The sequence below is a fragment of the Rattus norvegicus genome, chromosome X (assembly GCF_036323735.1).
Source record: "Rattus norvegicus strain BN/NHsdMcwi chromosome X, GRCr8, whole genome shotgun sequence".
In the NCBI taxonomy this organism is placed as follows: domain Eukaryota; kingdom Metazoa; phylum Chordata; class Mammalia; order Rodentia; family Muridae; genus Rattus; species Rattus norvegicus.
The window spans coordinates 121,335,876-121,353,485 of NC_086039.1; the positions used below are offsets into that span (position 1 = coordinate 121,335,876).

At 42.2% G+C, this 17,610-nt stretch overlaps 2 protein-coding genes across 2 annotated transcripts; both read right to left on the reverse strand.

The window, feature by feature from the left end:
• Window positions 1–1,890: 1,890 nt before the first annotated feature.
• On the reverse strand, window positions 1,891–7,652 carry Rhox4g (reproductive homeobox 4G). The gene is made up of 4 exons (NM_001024889.1): window positions 7,586–7,652; window positions 6,938–7,379; window positions 3,482–3,527; window positions 1,891–2,164 (listed from the first exon to the last, which is right to left on the reverse strand). Exons 1-4 carry the CDS (start codon window positions 7,650–7,652, stop codon window positions 2,114–2,116), a joined length of 606 nt encoding a protein of 201 aa, NP_001020060.1. The 3' UTR covers window positions 1,891–2,113.
• A 5,089-nt stretch (window positions 7,653–12,741) lies between these two features.
• Rhox3 (reproductive homeobox on X chromosome 3) lies at window positions 12,742–17,194 on the reverse strand. The gene is made up of 4 exons (NM_001135607.1): window positions 16,795–17,194; window positions 16,223–16,586; window positions 14,171–14,216; window positions 12,742–12,839 (listed from the first exon to the last, which is right to left on the reverse strand). Exons 1-4 carry the CDS (start codon window positions 16,808–16,810, stop codon window positions 12,789–12,791), a joined length of 477 nt encoding a protein of 158 aa, NP_001129079.1. The 5' UTR covers window positions 16,811–17,194; the 3' UTR covers window positions 12,742–12,788.
• Window positions 17,195–17,610: the final 416 nt, after the last annotated feature.

Here is a 17,610-nt window from a genome sequence, read left to right on the forward strand (position 1 = left end):
TTGCTGCTCTGTTATCTGATCCTTTGGCGACAGGAATTCCAAAGCGAGGGAAGATCTTCATTAAGAGAAGTTGGACTTCCAAATATCTTTTTGTGTGTACGTGCACATATGGAAAGCTCCCACACAGCCTGAGAACACACAAAGGCTAGCAGACTGCAGCCTTAGACTCAAGGCATTTCAGTGAAGTCCACAATTATATTTCAAAAGAAGTTATCAGTTCCAAAGGAAAACCAACTGCCCACATTTCAAAAGACATTCTAAATATCCAGAAATGAGGTCAGCATGGACAAAAGGGGGGTTTCTGGGAGTTAGACAAAAGCTTGCATTCCTTAGGAACTTGTGAAACTGGTTCCCATAGGACAAAAGGACTCATTTCCCTTACATCTGGTAGAAGGGACATAGGGTCATGCATGGCGCCTGTTAGCATCAAAGGGTATTTCCGTGGGTAACTGCATTTGACATCTTTTTTCCCCTTAATATATTTTATGCATGTGTACGTATATATTTTTTGGAAGCTTCTATGTAGTGGTTTTCATATGACTTTTTAGAAATGTCTTTTGTGTTAATTATCCCTTCCCACTCCCCGCTAACCATTTTCACTGGGACATTTTATTTCCCATCTCACGGTAGCTTCTTTTCCCCAACTACAGACTCTTCCTAGGTTTTTTTTGTCATCTATGGGTCTTCCAAATGGAACATATGTATTGTGAGATTCAAAGCTCACATCTCGAAAGGAGAGAAAGCATCCAACATCTACCTTTCTGCGTCTGGATTTTCTCGTTTAGGATAATTGTTTCCAGCTCTATTCATTTGCCTGTGAATTTCAGAATTTCACTTTTCTTTATGGCTGAATAATGTTTCATTGTACCTACATCCATTACCCATTTATAAGTCGGTGAACGGCTAGGCTATCTCCATCCCCTGGCTATTGTAAATAGAACAACCGCGAACATGGGTGAGAAAGTGTCTCTGCTGTCAGATCTATGCCCCTTGAGTATATGACAAAGAACAGTATGGCTGCATCGTGCGGTAGGTCTACTTTGAGCATGTTTTCAATAGTGGCCACACTAGTTTGCACTCCCACCAGCAAGTGAATAAATCCTCATCTTTCCAAACCTCACCCACAGCAGCATTTGTCTTCATGTTTTGTTTGTTTTTGCCTCGTCATTTTGACACCGATCGGTGTATGGCTGTCCCATAGAGTCAGAATGATGAAAACAATAATATAGTATGCTGGGTGCTTTTTTTTTTAAGAAGCCACGTTCAGTTTATCAGAAACTGTTTTTTAGAGGCTTTGGAGAAAAACCTCTGTTTACCCTGTTTCTGAAGCCATGAGAATTATACAGTCAGAAAATACTTTAAGGAGTGTCAGCCGCCTTCTGATCTGGGGAGGAGGGGTGATAGGCTTCCTGGGCTCAGGGTTTAGAACACAAAAGAGAAGGAAGTGCCCTTGTGGCCTGGATGGGATGGCTTCCAGTGGTTTTGAAGCAACCCCACAGGCAGTCATTTCTAGTGCTCTGGGTGCTTCACACAGTGGACGAGTACTGGGGAGGACTGGGAGCAGAAAAATAGGCTTTTGCTGCCTGATTCCCATGAATTCTTTGACCAGCCTCTTAGGAAGTTTCTGTCAGAGCCCAAGGTTAGAACCAGATTCCCAGTATTAGCTCTGTTTGGAAACAGTTTTTTTTTCTCACTAGGGATTTTTCTTCCCCTCCTTCTGCATTTGTGGTCTGATATTTTGAGAGGGGAGGGGTGAGGGCCACATGATAGTGGGACAGAAAGAAATGTGTGAGTCAGAGCAAACCTACTATGGTACTTGGGAAACACATGAGATACACAGGGCATACGGATGCTGACTTAGTGATGTCATATTATGGAAAGAGACCTGATCGTGTTTCAAGGAGAGTTCCTTTATTACTTTACACATTTCCTGCTAATTCATAAAAACAAATGCAGCAAAGGTGCAGAAACTTCACTTCTTTATTAAAAATACAGATGTTGAAGATATAAGAGTGTAGATGGTAGCAAACACTTATCGCTATCTGGATCTTGAGCAAGGGTGGTTCTCTAGGACTCCTGCATAGTCTTCTGGAAAAGAGGCCCCTCTGAGCATTTATAGCTTCTGCTGTCTCCTATATTGTTCTCGTCTTCCCTTAAACCAATTCTACAACAATCCAGAAAAAAAAGGTTCAGTATACTAAGCAGGACTGTAATCAGAAAGCACATCGTGTAACAATAGTGGCCCTCCATAATTTATATCAATATAATTTATATCAATATAATTTATATTAATATTGTCTTGCTCAGAAGAACCTGGTGTCTCACTGTTCTAATTCTGTGAGGGGCTGAAGGGCTGGTTAGAGGGTGTAGGGCTTGCCTAGAATGTGGGAGGCCCAGACTTTTGGCTCCAGTTTTCCTGAACAGATGTGTAAAAAATTCACACCTGGTTTCTCTGTCTCTCCCATGGAGCCCTCTGCAGATACTTATCAGCACTTTGAGGCAGATGCAGTCGCATGGCCCTGAGCGTTAGAATGATAGGTGTCATTATCTGTGTGGCTTCACTAGGCACTTCGAAACAGCAGATGGACCAGGCATTTGACTCTAAGCTTTCCGCATTCTCACCAGTCTCTGTTTAAGCAATCAGCTTTCCGAGTGCTCAGCTCTGCCTGTGAACCAACCTTGTACTCAAATTTCCCCTACAAGGATCAAATTTATGCTTAGTTTTTGGTATTTCAAATAGTTTAGGATCAGGATTAGCTACACTAATATGATTATAATTTGAATAATTTGTATTTCATAACCCCAGTGGGATGTCTCCACAGAGACATCCTTCTCCTTGAAGGATACCAGTGTTCCAAAGATTTCATATGTATGTACATATATATATATATACATATGAGTTTGTATATCAATTTTACTAATACAACTATTAATGTATTCAAAGTGTACATACATATTTTTCTATGTCAAAACATATATTCTTAGTTTATCTACAGGATACATGTGTGTATGATCTCTATGTGTCTATCCTGTGTTCTCTCAGAGACTGTGCTCTGTCTTAAAGTGAGCCATTTCAAGTTGATTTTACACCCACAAATAACATAAAGCGCAACGATTATTTTGGGGGGTTGTAGAGGAGAGTTAAAAGCACTGGATGCTCTTGTAGGGGGACCCAAGTTTGGCTCTTAGCGCATGCATAAGTTAGTTCACGACAGCTTGTAATTCAAGCCCCGGGGGATTTGATATCTTCTTCTGGCCTCTGAGGATACCTGCACACATGCTACATACAGACATAGACACATCTATACAACACATGAATGAGAATTTGTTAAAAAAAAACCTTTAAAAATGTCATTCTGAAACACGAGAAGACTTAAAATAACAACAACAACAACAACAACACAACTTTACCCACAGCATAAAAGTATCCAAGATAAGCAAGTTCTAGAATGGCTGCCGTGTTAAACTGTCTTCTCCTTACCTGAACTCTGGCTTCACTCACACCTATCCATCTTGCCAGATGTCTTCTGAGGGAAAAGAAAACAGTATTGGGCGTTTTGGAAGAAATAAAATGTTTTATTTATACTTGTTTTAAATGTTTGTTCCATCCTTTGCTTTCTGTGGCATTCGCCTTGAACATTTTTGAGGCTTAATAAAATTCCATTGGGCTTTTAATCCCAGCAGTCAGGAAGCAGAGGCAGGTGGATCTCTGTGAGTTTGAGGTCAGCCTGGTCTACACAGTCAGTTCCAGGATAGCCAGGACTATGCAGAGAGACCCTGTCTCAAACAAACAAACAAACAAACAAACAACAAAACCAAAACCCAAAACAATTCTAATGGTAATATTATTTTATTATCATCCACCATTAGCAGACTTGAAAACCCAAGCAGGTCCCTAATAAGAAATTTGAAAAACACTAATACTTAAACGAGCAAAATCCTCAAAAGAAATGCTCTCAACATCAGGTGTCACCGGTGATGCAAGAGACTTTCTCAAATAATAAAACAAAAGTCACAAAACAAATACAAACAGGAAAATCCTGTGGGAGGCATTTTGTCTCCCTCCCTTCCTCCCTCCCTCCCTTCCTCCCTCCTTCCCTTCCTTCCACCTCCTCCTCTTCCCTCTCCTCCTCCCCTCCCCCCACTCTCTTGAGACAGGGGTTTCTGTGTAGCCCTAGCTATCCTGAAACTTGCTCTGTAGACCAGGCTGACCTTGAACTTACAGAGATCTATCTGACTGCCTCTGTCTGCTGAGTACTGGGGCATGCCACCATTGACTGGCTTTACATCTAAAGATTTCAAATATTCAGTTAACTCAGGAGGATGTTCAGTTTGCTGATGGTCAGGGGAATGCCACGTTATATTTATTTGTTTAATTTATTTAGAGCATGCATTCTGCAGATATAGATGTGTGTGTGTGTGTGTGTGTGTGTGTGTGTGTGTGTGTGTGTGTGTGTGTGTGTGTGCCTGCAGTGTGGTGCATCTGTGCAGATCAAAGGGCAAGTAATGGAAGACTGTTCTCTCTTTCCACAATGTGGGTCCTTGGGATTGAACTCAGGTTCTCAGGCTTGGTGGCAAGTACCTTTACCCACTAAGCCATCTTACCAGGACCAGGAAAAGAAATTTTGAACACAGTGAGCAGAAAAGGAACAGAAAAGGACAACAAAACAATGGCCATTTCACAATAATGGTTGCCTAGTCTTATATTCCCAGCGTGAGGGAGATTCAAGCATGAGGCCTCGTAAGATCCGGGCCAGCTTGGGCTACAGAGTGAGATTCCATAGCACAGAACCAGAAAGAAAAAAAAATGCCCAAGTGAGTGGAACATGCCCTAAATCCCAATAAGAATGATCTAGAGACTGGGCAGGCCTAGAACTCCTTATGTAACTCATCTCTTTGTCTCTACTTACCAACTGCTTTCCAGTGCATTACCACACAGAGCAGCATGCTTTTTGAAAGTTGTTCTTTTTTTTTTCCAGAGCTGAGGACTGAACCCAGGGCCTTGCGCTTGCTAGGCAAGTACTCTACCACTGAGCTAAATCCCCAACCCCTGCAGCATGCTTTTTGAAAATACTGTTTGGAGATCATGTTTCCTTTTTTGGCTGTGAGGATGTCACTCTCCCCTAGGCTCACATATTTGAATGCTTGTTATAGTGAATAAAATGCCCAGTTGCTTGAACTGTTTAGAAATAATAAGGGGTTGTGATTGTGTTGGAGGAGAGGGTAGGCTTTGCACTTTCAAAACTCACGAGATTCTGAGTTTCTCTTTGTCTTGTGGTTGTATCTCAAGACATTAGCTACTGTTCTCTACCTGCCTACCTGCTGCCATGCTCCCCGCCTTGATGGTCAGGAATGCTAATCCTCTGAGACTGTAACTCCCCCCACCAACTCTTTTTTTAATAAGGGACCTTGGTCATGGTGTCTTATCACAGCAAGCGGAAAGTAACTAAGACCTTAGCCTAAGCTTACAAGGGAAGTCACCCCTGTCCAGGCTTGGCATTCCTAGCAACAGGATTCCTAGAAGAAGCCACCATCTTGTTTTGCAGACCATTTTTCTATGGGAAAGGAAACAAAACAGAGGGAAAACAATCCCCAGAAACTAAGAGAAAGGTGCCACCAGGCTCTGTGGTGCTTACTTTTAATGCTAGCACTTGGGAGGCAAAGGCAGGTAGAGTTCTATTAATCCCATGCCAGCCAGGGATATATAGGGAGACCCTGAAGAGACATTGCACTTTTAAGTAAAAATAAAAACAAAAAACAGAAACACAAAAACAAAAAACCTTAAAACCAAACATGCTATATACAGATTTATGACATTTCTATTATTTAAAGCACCCGCCCTATCACAATTATTTCAATACGGCCTTACTTACAGAGAAGACATTGCTCGAAGTTTTCCACTCTGATTCATTTAAATACTATTTGAAAATGCTTTGATCCCCATTGTCTTAGCCAGAGTCACCATTGCTGGGATGAAACACCATGACCAAGAACAACTTGGAGAGGAAAGTGTTTATCTTGCTCACAGTCCCATATTTTGCTAACAGTGCATCAAAAGCACTGAAAGCAGGAACAGAAGCAGGCAGGATCCTGGAAGCAGGAGCTGATGCAGAGGCCATGGAGGGGTGCTGCTTGCTCCCCATGGCTTGCTCAGCCTGCTTTCTTATAGAATCCAGAGAAGGCCTCACCCACAATGGGCTGGGCCCTCTCGTTTCAACTAATAATTATGAAAATACCCTAAAGGCTTGCCTACAGCCTGATCTTTTAAAAAATATTTGTTTTTTATTTTTATTTGCATTGATGTTTTGCCTGCATATATATTTTGGTGAGGGTTCCAGATCCTCTGGAACTGGAGTTACAAAGCTGCCACATGAGTGCTGGGACTGAAATCTGGCTCCTCTGGAAGAGCAGCTACTGCTCTTCACTGTTAAGCCATCGCTTCCAGCCCCCTACAGCCTGATCTTATGGAAACGTTTACTCAGTTGAGGATCCCTCCTCTCTTATGACTCTAGCTTGTGTTAAGTTGCTATAAAACTGTCAGGAACAAACATTTTGCACGAGTCTCCCACCGACCCCAGCCCACTACCCCACGACACTAAGGCAAGATGCAAGATTCTGGCAGCCTTGATTTTGGAAGTGACTTTTATTTAGGGTAAGAGGCCAGCTGAGGAAATAGCCCAGAAGGTAAAAAGATAAAGGTAAAGGGGAAGGTAAAGGGGGAAGGTAAAGGAAGGAAGTCTGAAGGCCTGCAAGTGATCCTGAGACACACATGGTGGAAGGAGAGAACAGCTGTATTCTGAGCATGTATGGGGTGAACACTGCACCCACAGTCACACGGCCCCACTCCCACAAACAAATCAAGCAAATATGTATATAATATGCAATATTGAAGGGGTAACGCCCACTGTGGGCTGCCATATGCTCCCGGGAAGCTTACCTTTCTTCTGCACCGATGAAGTGATTCTGCTGGAAAATTCGCTCCATCTCCTGCAGCTGCCACCGAGTGAACTTGTAGTGGAAGCTACGCTGGCGTACCAGCACCGACACAGGCTTTACGTCAGGCATCAGCACTGGAACAGGCTGCACACCAGTTATCAGCACGGGAATAGGCTGCGCATTCTCTAAGACCTCAATGTCCTCAGGGACTGGCTTCTCTGGCTGCTTCTCGTTCTCCTGGTCTTTGCCTCTGGTGCCATGGTCCTCTTGGTTCCTGTTATCCACGAGGCCTGCAGCGCCAGCAGCGGGCCCACCTTCTCCACTTAATTCTTTTGCTCCTTCCCCATCTGCTGCTGCTGCTGCTTCAGATCCAGGCTGGTCCTGTCCACTCTCTCCCTCATTTCTACCCTGTCCATCTGCTAAAACCTTCTGTGCCTTTGCACCTGGAAGCGGGGAAACAAAAAGCAAAAATCAACAAAACAAAACCAAAAAAAAAAAAAAAAAATCAGGCGTCAGGGCCTAGCTAGTGCAGAGGTACCATGAAGTCTCAGAAAAGGCTGCTGCATCCAGCAACTGCCCAGTCACTTCTGTGGACCACATTCCTCCCCTTGTGGACGTGGCTAACCCACCATTCCCAGAGGGGACTCACCATTCAATTTTTCCTTATCTTCGTCAAGTCCCTCATGAAGTACGCAGTTGGTGTTTTGATGCTCCATGTCCTGAACGCTTCTCTGCAGCCTACCCCAGCTGATTCTGACTCGGAGCTCCTGAGGTTATGAAAGCCTAAAGCCGAATGCCGGAGAGCCGAGCTTCTCAACCAGGAAGAGATTCTCTTGTAGCCCTTGGGGGCGGTAGTGCAGGTTAACAAGTATCCAATCATGGGTGCGCTACCCTGACTTCCATTTGAACTCCTGCAGCAATGGGTTGAGCTTGAGGTGCAAAGCAGACCAGGTTGGTGCTGCAATGAGCAGGATAAATTTGCAGGGACCGCGTGGTACTTTGCCTTGTATGGATGCACATGTGGCTATCCAAATTGCAGTTGGATAAATTATCTTCTAGGGTCAACTGTGCCAAACCACTTGTATTGAAGAAAAAAGGCTCTGAAGGCCTTGGAGAAGTGTTTTTAGAATACCTCATGTTTAGTTGGGGGTGCTTTTTTATGACTTTAATCCCAGTATTCAGGGGAAAGACGGAAGTGAATTTCTGAGATCCAGGCCAGTTTGGTTTACATAGTGATTTCCAGGACAGCCAGAACCACAGTGAGACTATCTCCTCTGAAAACAAAGGGGGGCTTTAGTGTAGGCCTGGTAGTTTATACTAGGCGCCTGTGACTTGACAGCGAACAGAAAATAAACTGATAAGATTATCCACGGGGTCTCTTCCTTCGAGTGTTCACAAAAAGCGCACTTAGAATCTGTCATGTTTCCATATTGTGCCTTTGCAGGAACTTGGGTGTGGATTGGGCAGACTCATAAAACTGTTAAGTACTGTTAGAGCTGTGAGAATTGCATAGCTGTGCTGAAGTTCCTTGCATTTCTCTTGATTGGGCCCTCCTAATGTTTTCTCTGAACGATCAAAAGGCCAAGAGCAGGCACCAATCTCCTTCCAGAAATTCAGTTAAGTGGCCCCTCTGCTGGCATGTGGTCAAATTGGTCTTTAGGCAGCAAATGGTTTTCAACATGTTCTGGCCACTCTGAGACTATCTCCACGCAGTTTCTTTTCCAGGGTGGGAATATTCTGGGGTCCTGGTGCCAGAAGAGGGGTTCTTCTCCCACCAAAAGACATACCTCAAAATTCTGGACATTTCTTAAAACCAATTGTTGTGTGACCCGACAGTGCTGTTATCAAGGTGCACAGAACCTGAGGAATTTTTTTCTCTATAGCTCTGGTCAAGATTATAAAGATACCAATGTTTGTGTTTGGGCATGCAGTTTATCACAGAGAGTCCTTGCCTAGCTTTGGTAATGCCAGCCATGGCCAATTCCCAACACTGTCTTTTCTTCTCTTTTTTTTTGGGGGGGTGTTGTTTTTTTGAGACAGGGTTTCTCTGTGTAGTCCCTGGTTGTCCTAGAGCACACTTGGTAGATCAGGCTACCCCCAAACTCAGAGATTCACTGCTTCTGTCTCCCAAATGTTGGTATTAAATGCGTTCTCCACCACTGCCTGGCAGTCTTAGTCTTTTAATGCTTATAATCTTAGAACTCAGGACATAGGGGGCAGAAAGATCAGAATTTCATCTTAAGTTTGTTTGTCTCTAGCTTGAGACACATATCACACTCTCTGAAAAAAAATTTCCTCTCCTTTCCAAAATTTTAATATCTTGATTTTTCAAATAAAGTAGTGGGCAGTGGACCTGGTTTAATTTTTAAACTCATGGAGATACACTTTTTGTCTTAAGATGTGATCTATCCTTGAAAATGTTCCCAGTATATTTGAAAAAAAACCTGTATTTTATTGCTTGTGATTGCCGTGTACATAAGAGTCACAACTGGCTAGGGTTCCTGCTTGCTCTCCTCCTTTGGTGCTTACATAGCACCTTCTGGTGCTATGAAAGGGACGAGGCTTCCAGATCAGATCCATCTGCATTCCTCCAAGTGCTCTGTGTGAAGTATGTCCAGGCTCTAGTAACACAGACTAACTCAGTTCTGGGAGGTCATTCGGGGCAATTGCAGTAGGAAGATTTTTTTTGAAATCTCTCTGAGTGCTCTGGCCAACAAGTTGAAGTGGGAATTCTCATGCCTGGTATTGGGGGTTTTACTATATAGTCTATGCCTCTTGTGAGGAGCATTGTCATCCCAAGTGGGGTAATGTAACTAAGAAAAATATTTATATATTAAGTTATTCTAAGCATATGCATATACATACATGTGTTTATATACATGGACTTATATGTATTACATGTAATTTAGGTAAATAATTACTATGTTTTTTTTCAGACATCCTTAGTGTTGTTTAACACTTTCTTTTTTAACCTACTTCCCAACTTCCCAATTAAAGCCCCCCTTTTTTTGCATTTCCCCCTTCAAATTATTTGTGTACATCTGTTTGCTTCTGCAGTACTATCCAGCTCTCCATGGTCCCGTTTTACTTTCTAGGTTTCTGCTGTTACTCCATGATATGTACTAATCCCTGATGGTTTGGGGCTAGGAACCTTGCATGAGAAAGAACATATTGTATTTGTCTTTCTGGGTTATCTCACTCAATATAATATTTTCTAGTTCCCACTTACCTGAAGATTTCATGATTTCAGTTTCCTTTACAGCTGGGCGGTATTGTATAGTGCATAATCCACATTTCCGCTACTCATTTGTTATTGGACATTTAGATTGGTTCCATTGCTCAGCTGTGAACACAGCTGAGCAAGAATCCGCAGAGAAGGATGCTGAATCCTTCAGACAGATGCCAAGGAGTGCTATAGTTGGGTCATCTGGGAGATTGAATTTCAACTTCTTGATGATCCCCCACAGTGATAGATAATATAATATATTTTATATATAATATACGTAATACTGATTTAACTATAGATCATGTTTTCCTCTTATTTACCTTTTAGCCACCTGCTGGCACAACTCAGAACACTGTTTAATTTAAAGAGAGAAAAAGCTGTATAATCACTCCAAAGATATCAGAGAACACATGATATAATTTAACAATATTTTGTATTAAAATCCTTTAACAATAGCAATTTTATTAGATCGCTTACCATCTAAAAAGTGTATTTGCCAAATGAAAACAAAAACATGTTTAAGGGCTGGAGAGATGTCGCAGTGGTTAAGTACACTGACTGTTCTTCCAAAGGACCTTGGTTTGGTTCAGAGCACTCACATGGCAGTTCACAGCTGTCTGCAACTCCAGTTCTATAGGAATCCGACCACCTCTTCTGACTTTTGTGGGTACTACATGCACACAGTGCATTGCATGGTGCATATACTTAGTGCATATACATACATGTAGGCAAAGCACCTGTACATATAAAATAAAGTGGTAACAAAAAATATACTTTAGATCTACTTATTTTATACATGAATGTTTTGCGGGCCCATGTGAGTGTGCATTTGTGTACGTGTGAGTGTGTATGCTTACTAAAGTGTGGTATAATGTCTAGGTGGGTGAATATGTGTGATTGAGTGTGTGCATGTATATGAGTATGCATGTGAGAGAGTTGTGGGTGTGAGTGTGTGTTTTGTTATTGTGTTTTTGAGTGTTAGTTTGAGTGCCTGTGTGACTTTAACTGCATGTGTTATGTGGAGTGTGTGTGAGTGTGTAAATGAGTGTGAACATGTGTCTACATCTGTGTGAGTATGTATGCAGGCATGTGTGAGTATGCATATGTGTTTAGTGTCTTTTGCTTAGAATAAAGTGTTCTTCCTTATTTTTTATGGTCAATTTTAGTTTGAAGGCCATTTTTTATCCATGTTTTAGGATAGGAACGTCTTTTTGCTTCCTGGTCTCATTTGCTTGGAACATTTTTTCCCTACATCCTTTCACTGTTCTTGAAGATAAGAAGAGTTTCTTTTAGATATCAAAAGATAGAGTTTCTTTCTTTCTTTTTTTTTTTTTTTTGGTTCTTTTTTTTTTTTTTTTGGTTCTTTTTTTCGGAGCTGGGGACCGAACCCAGGGCCTTGCGCTTGCTAGGCAAGCGCTCTACCACTGAGCTAAATCCCCAACCCTAGAGTTTGTTTCTTAATCCATTTATCTAACTTGTGTCTTTTGAGACACCAGGCACCAGGATTTTTTCATAGTTTCCTTAGGTTTCATCCAGGATAGCTTGGCAAAAAGAGATTCCATACTTCTTCTGGTAAAATTATTTGATTTCATTCATGTTGATTTCCAAACTGGAGACCAAACTCCTGATGGTACGTTCCAGCGCCCTTCAGCTGGAGTGCTGGCGACACATCTACATAGGTAGTTTCAGAATTATAGTGACCATGACATGGACAAAATTGTGTTTTTGAGTTTTTAAGTGGTAACCTTTTTACCAGGAATTATTTAAGAAGTTATAATATTGAAAAGACACATTTTCAGTATTAGTTTGGTTCTGAATTCACAATATATGTATATTTTGCAAAGTTATCATAAGAAGTGTCAGTCAGCATGGGCTCTAGGAAAGAGGGACACTATGTCTCCTGGGTATGGGTTGGGTGACCTAGAGAGAGACACCTCCTTGAGAAGGATGGGGGTGGGTTCTTCTCTTCCCTTTGAAACAGCAGAACTTCTGGCAAAGTGCCCTGTTTATGCCATGGAAATAGAGAAAAGAAGAGTTTGGGGAGCAGCCTAAATAAAGCACCGTGGTGATCTCGAGAGTCCCATGACTGACCTATAAGGAAGTTTCTCAGAGATCAGCATTGAAATAAAATCCTCACTCTGGCCAGAATCAGCTCTGTCTGGATAAGGACTCTCTCTAGGGTCTTGCCCTGCCCCTCCCATATATTTCTGGCCCCACATAGCAGGAGAAGAGGTAAGCCCAGCATGACAGGTGAACTAAAAAAAGTATGTGGGTCAGTGAAAACCCACTATGGAACTTGCAAAGCTCTTGTGATAGAAACAGCCTGCCTATGGTACTATAGCAATATCACCTCATGCAAGGAGACCTTGTTATTTAGTTTAAAGGACATTTCCTTTCTAGCTTACACACATATTTTACTAAATCAAAAGGCACATGACACAGATATATTGAAAATTCACATTGTTATTGAAATACAAGTGCTTCGGAGATAAAGAATATAGTAACATAATGTTAATAGCAGAAACAATTTCATCTCTAGCTGGTGCCTTGGCTACAGTAGCACTCCAAGGCTCCTCCACAGTTGCCAGGGAAAAATGTACTAGAAAGCAGGAGAACTTCAGAGACCTTATAGCCTCTTATATCGCCTGTATTGTTCTCTCCTCTTCCGAAACCATCTCTAAAATGAGTGAGGAAAAGGAATTGATTCAGCATAGTAAACTTTTAGGACAATAATTGAAAAAAAAACCATATCACGTAAGTTTATATATCAGTATTATATTATACTACACAGAAGAACTTGGTGTCTCACTCTTCTAATTCTGAGGGGCTGAGGGGCTGAGGGGCTGAGGGGCTGAGGGGCTGAGGGGCTGAGGGGCTGAGGGGCTGAGGGGCTGAGGGGCTGAGGGGCTGAGGGGCTGAGGGGCTGAGGGGCTGAGGGGCTGAGGGGCTGAGGGGCTGAGGGGCTGGCACAGGGTCCAGTGTTGGCCTAGAATGTGGGAGGCCCTGGTTTCTACCCTAGCACTGCATATAGTCACAGAAAAAGTGTTCAAAAGTTGCACACCTTGTTTCCCTCTATACTGCAATTCATATTGGAGGATGTGAGCAGCATTTTCAGGCTGATGCACCAGCATTTACATCAGCTTTATGAGTGCTGGGTTCAGCCTGTGAGCTATCACCTAACTAAAGTTCCTCCTGTAAGGATAGAATTTATGCTTGGTTTTGAGCATTTCAAATAGTTTAGGATCATGAAGCCCCTAGCCCCAGTATGACTCCACAGAGAAACACTACCTAGAAGATGCCAGCATTACAAGAAGTTGCACACAGTTATATACGGAATATATATGTGTGTGCCTATTTATCTATATGAGGTTAATATAATTATATATACTAAATACCTATTTTATAAGTTAAGATATGTATGCTTGTTAATTTATCCATAGAATACATGTTGTGAGAGATATATATTTATATATATATACATACATACATTATATATATATATATATATATATATATATATATATATATATCGTGTGTGTGTGTTTGTCTAAGAAATGAAAGTAGTTCAGTGCTATTCTTTGTTTCTATGGAAAGTTATGTTCCATTTTGAAATATGCCCTTTGTGCATGGTGATGCTTCTTTATTCCGTTTCTACTCACAAACACCAAGCTCAAAAATAATTCTAAGAGGGCTGCAGAGACAGCTCCATGGTCAAGAACACTTGCTTCTTCTCTTGCACAGGGACCAAATTTGTTTCCTAGTATCTATCTCGGGTGGTTACTACCTGTAACTCCAGTTCCAGGGAATTTATGTCTTTTTCTGGATTCTTTAGGCACTTGGACACATGTTTTATATGCAGACAGAGACATACACATGATAAAAATAAAAATCTTTAAAAACATTCTGAAACAGTTTTATTTTAACAACAAAATAAGACGAATGAGTCCAAGACCTAAAGCAAGTTGTAAAATGGCTGTCCTGCCAAGTGACTTTTTTTGGTTTACTGACCTTCACTATGGCTTCAGTCACACCCATCCATCTGGCCAGTTGTTTTCTGAGGGTAAAATGGCAGATGTTCAGTATTTAGCATCACATATGAAAGAAAAATGTGTGAAGGACCTTTTATATTTGCTTTAAAATGTTGGTCTCATCCCCCACCTCCTTTGACATTTATCTTGAATGTTTTGAAGATTTAAACAAATGCTATGAGTAATTTTAGTTTATTATTAATGAACCATTCATACACATGAAAACCCATGTATGTTCCTAATAAGCATTTTTAAAAGCAACAACACAGGCACCAACAACCTCAAGTGAGATGGTGGTAATACTGGGTATGGTGGTGTAGGAGACGCCACCTCTAAAAACAAAACAAAACAACAACAACAACAAAAAAAAAACCCACCAAAAAACCAAACAGAGCAATAGTTGCAAAGCAAATGCATGTGGAGGAATCCTGCATGAGGAATCCTGTGTGAGGCCCTTTGTCAGAACAGAGGGATAAACTCAAAAGAAGATGGATTAATAGAGAGCATATGAAGGTTTCTAATGTGCCATTAGTACAGGAGGACATCCAATGTACTGAGTGTTGGGGGAAATGAAATGTTAAGTGTGTGTGTGTGTGTGTGTGTGTGTGTGTGTGTGTGTGTGTGTGTGTGTACGTGCATTCCTGTGCCATAGCGAACGTGTGCAGGTCTGAGGGCACTGATGGAAGTTAGTTTGCTTTTTCCATCATGTGGATGTGGATCCTGGGGACAAAACCCTGGTTCTCCAGGTTGGTGGCAAGTGCTTTTACCCATGGAACAATCATCTTACTGGACTTGGGAAAGAAAATATTTAAGCACAACAGATAGAAATGTTCAAACCAAAAACAAACAAACAAACAAACAAACAAACAAACAAACAAACAAAAAAACCCCAAAAACCCAAGCCCCAAAAAACCAAAACCCCTCCACAGGACTGGCAATCCCTTCCCAAATTCCCAGAGTAAGGGAGGCTTAAGCAATGGGCCCTTGCAAGGTCTAGGCCAGCCTGGACTACAGAGTGATCAGACAACAAGAAGAATCAGAAAAAGGAACCCAGATAAGCTGAACATGCCTTAGATCTCAGCACAAAAACTATTATGGAGCCACATGCCCAGTATTAAGTCGTGTTTTTATGCAGCATTTTCTGTGGGCAGGGTGGTAGAAAAGGGAGGCCCAAAATACTAAGAGACTGTTGGGACCAGGCTTGGTGGTGCATTTCATTCCAGCACTTGGGAGGCAAAGGTAGGTGGATCTCTGTGAGTTTGAGGTCAGTTCTGTTCTTTAGTGTGAGTGCCAGGCCAGGAAGGGATTCATAGTGAGATTTTGGAGGTGGGGGTTAAGGAGAGATGTATGTTAATGAGTTTATCATTATAAAAATTTTAAAGGAAAAAATACATGACATACAGACGTATCAAAAATGTTAACAAGAGCAGGATGCCACACTGTACTATCCCAACCATAGCTCAGCCTTGCGTGTCTCTTTAAAAAAAAAAGGGCCTTAATAATATAGGAATCATTGACAGAAGTTTTCTACTTTGATTCATTTAAATACTGTATGAAAATGACTTCATTCTTATTTTGTTTAACTCTTAACCTTACTCCAGAACCATAGTGCAGGACACAGGGTTCGGCAGCCTGAATTTTTCAGCAAACTAGTATTTCAAGGGGGCAAGTATTTGTCGGGACTGACAAGATGGCTAAGTGGGTACCCATGCTTGCTGAAAAGCCCTGATGACCTCAGTTTGATGCCTTGGACCCACGTGATGGATCCTAAAACTTAATGCTACAAGCATCCTCTCGCCTTCTCTTATGCCAAGTGGTACACACACACACTACTACATCCACCACCACCACCACCACCACCACCACCACCACCACCACCACCACCACCACCACCACTACCAGATAAATGAAGTTACGTAATTTAAAAAAATTTAGGCCCTGTGGGAGACCAGGAAGAAAGTTAACGGTCACCGTGGGGCAGCACGTGCTCCCATCAAATAGGACATACGGTCAGGTCAGGCAATCTCCTCACCTTGCTTCTACACTGAGGAAGCAATTGGCCTTGAAAATGCTCTCTAGTTCCTCCAACTGCCACTGGGTGAATCTATGGCGTAGTCGACGTCGTGGCACCTGCCTAGGCACAGACTGGACACTCTTGCCCTCAGCATGCTCAGGAATCGGCTCCTTCAGTTGCTGCTCATTCTTCTGGCCTCCGTTGGCGCCACCATCTTCCTTGTTCACGTCTGTATCTACAAGGCCTGCAGTGCCAGCAGCAGGACCCTCTCTGTTTAATTCTTTTATTACTCTCACTTTTGCTGCTGTGGCTCCCATTGCCGGCTCGCCCTGTCCTCTATCTTCCTCGTTTCTTCCCTCTTCAGTCAGCAAAACCTTTGTACCTGGAGGTGGGAAAATAAAGATCAGCAGTTGGGGCCTGACTTAGTCAAGAAGTCTCAGAGATGCGCCTGTCCAGTCATCTCTCCGAAGTCATATCCGTTACTGTCATGGAGATAGTTACGTTCCCAGCTATGTACTGACCGTTCCCTATACCCCCATTCTTATCAACTCCAAGAATAAACAAGTACGTGATGATGTAACACTCCATACCTTGAGTGCTGTCCATTTTAGTTTTACATCTGTAGAATTAACTGGAACCTCTGGTAATTCCGATGTAGTTCCGGTAATAGAGCAGAAGCAGTGACCCTTGACCTGGAAGAGATTTCTTCCAGCCCATTCCACATTACTATGTGTCCAGTTATAGATGTAATGTTCTGGCTTCAAGCTCATCACCTGTTGCTATGGATTGAGCCCTGAGGTGCCCTAGTGAGAGCAGTTTGGTGCTGTGATAAACAGAATGTGTTTTCAGGGAGGGCACAGTCCTTGGGCAAGTAGAGATGCGGAAATGGCCTTTTAAGCAGCATCTCAGCTGAGTCCTCTGACTTTGGTGAATTATCTTCCTAGGGAAGGGATAGTGGTCAATTATAAGAGCCTATTTGAGAGGATTAAGAAAAGATCTCCCAGTAACTCTGGAGCTCTTGGGGAAAATGTTTGTAGAATTACCTCTTGGTCTAATGCTCCACATTGACTCCTTGGTAGTGGGCAGAGAAAAGAAATCAATATGATTATCTAGGAGGCCTTTTCCTTTGGACTTTCACAGAAAGTGAATTTAGATTTTCTGGTGGTTTGAATGAGAATGCCCCCCCATAGGCATATATATTTGAATTCTTGGTCCCTAATTGGTAGAAGTAATTGGGAAGGGTTGGGAGCTATAGCCTTGTTGGAAGAGGCATGTTGTTGGGGGTGGGCTTTCAGGTTTCAAAGGCCCACATTATTCCCAGTTAATACCTCTCCCCTCTGTTGAGAGCTTGTGGATGAAAATATAAGCTCCCAGCTACTGCTATAGTGCCATGCCTGCTTACCTGC

Excerpts from the sequence above, each read along its gene's own strand:
- Rhox4g (NM_001024889.1), bottom strand. The coding sequence starts at position 7,652 with ATGGAGCATCAAAACACCAACTGCGTACTTCATGAGGGACTTGACGAA. Across the intron at positions 3,528-6,937 it reads TTCATCGGTGCAGAAGAAAG|AAGACATCTGGCAAGATGGA; the intron begins GTAAGCTTCCCG and ends CTTTTCCCTCAG. Across the intron at positions 2,165-3,481 it reads TGAGTGAAGCCAGAGTTCAG|AATTGGTTTAAGGGAAGACG; the intron begins GTAAGGAGAAGA and ends GGATTGTTGTAG.
- Rhox3 (NM_001135607.1), bottom strand. Across the intron at positions 14,217-16,222 it reads TTCCTCAGTGTAGAAGCAAG|AAAACAACTGGCCAGATGGA; the intron begins GTGAGGAGATTG and ends TTTTACCCTCAG. Across the intron at positions 12,840-14,170 it reads TGACTGAAGCCATAGTGAAG|AGATGGTTTCGGAAGAGGAG; the intron begins GTCAGTAAACCA and ends CACTCATTTTAG.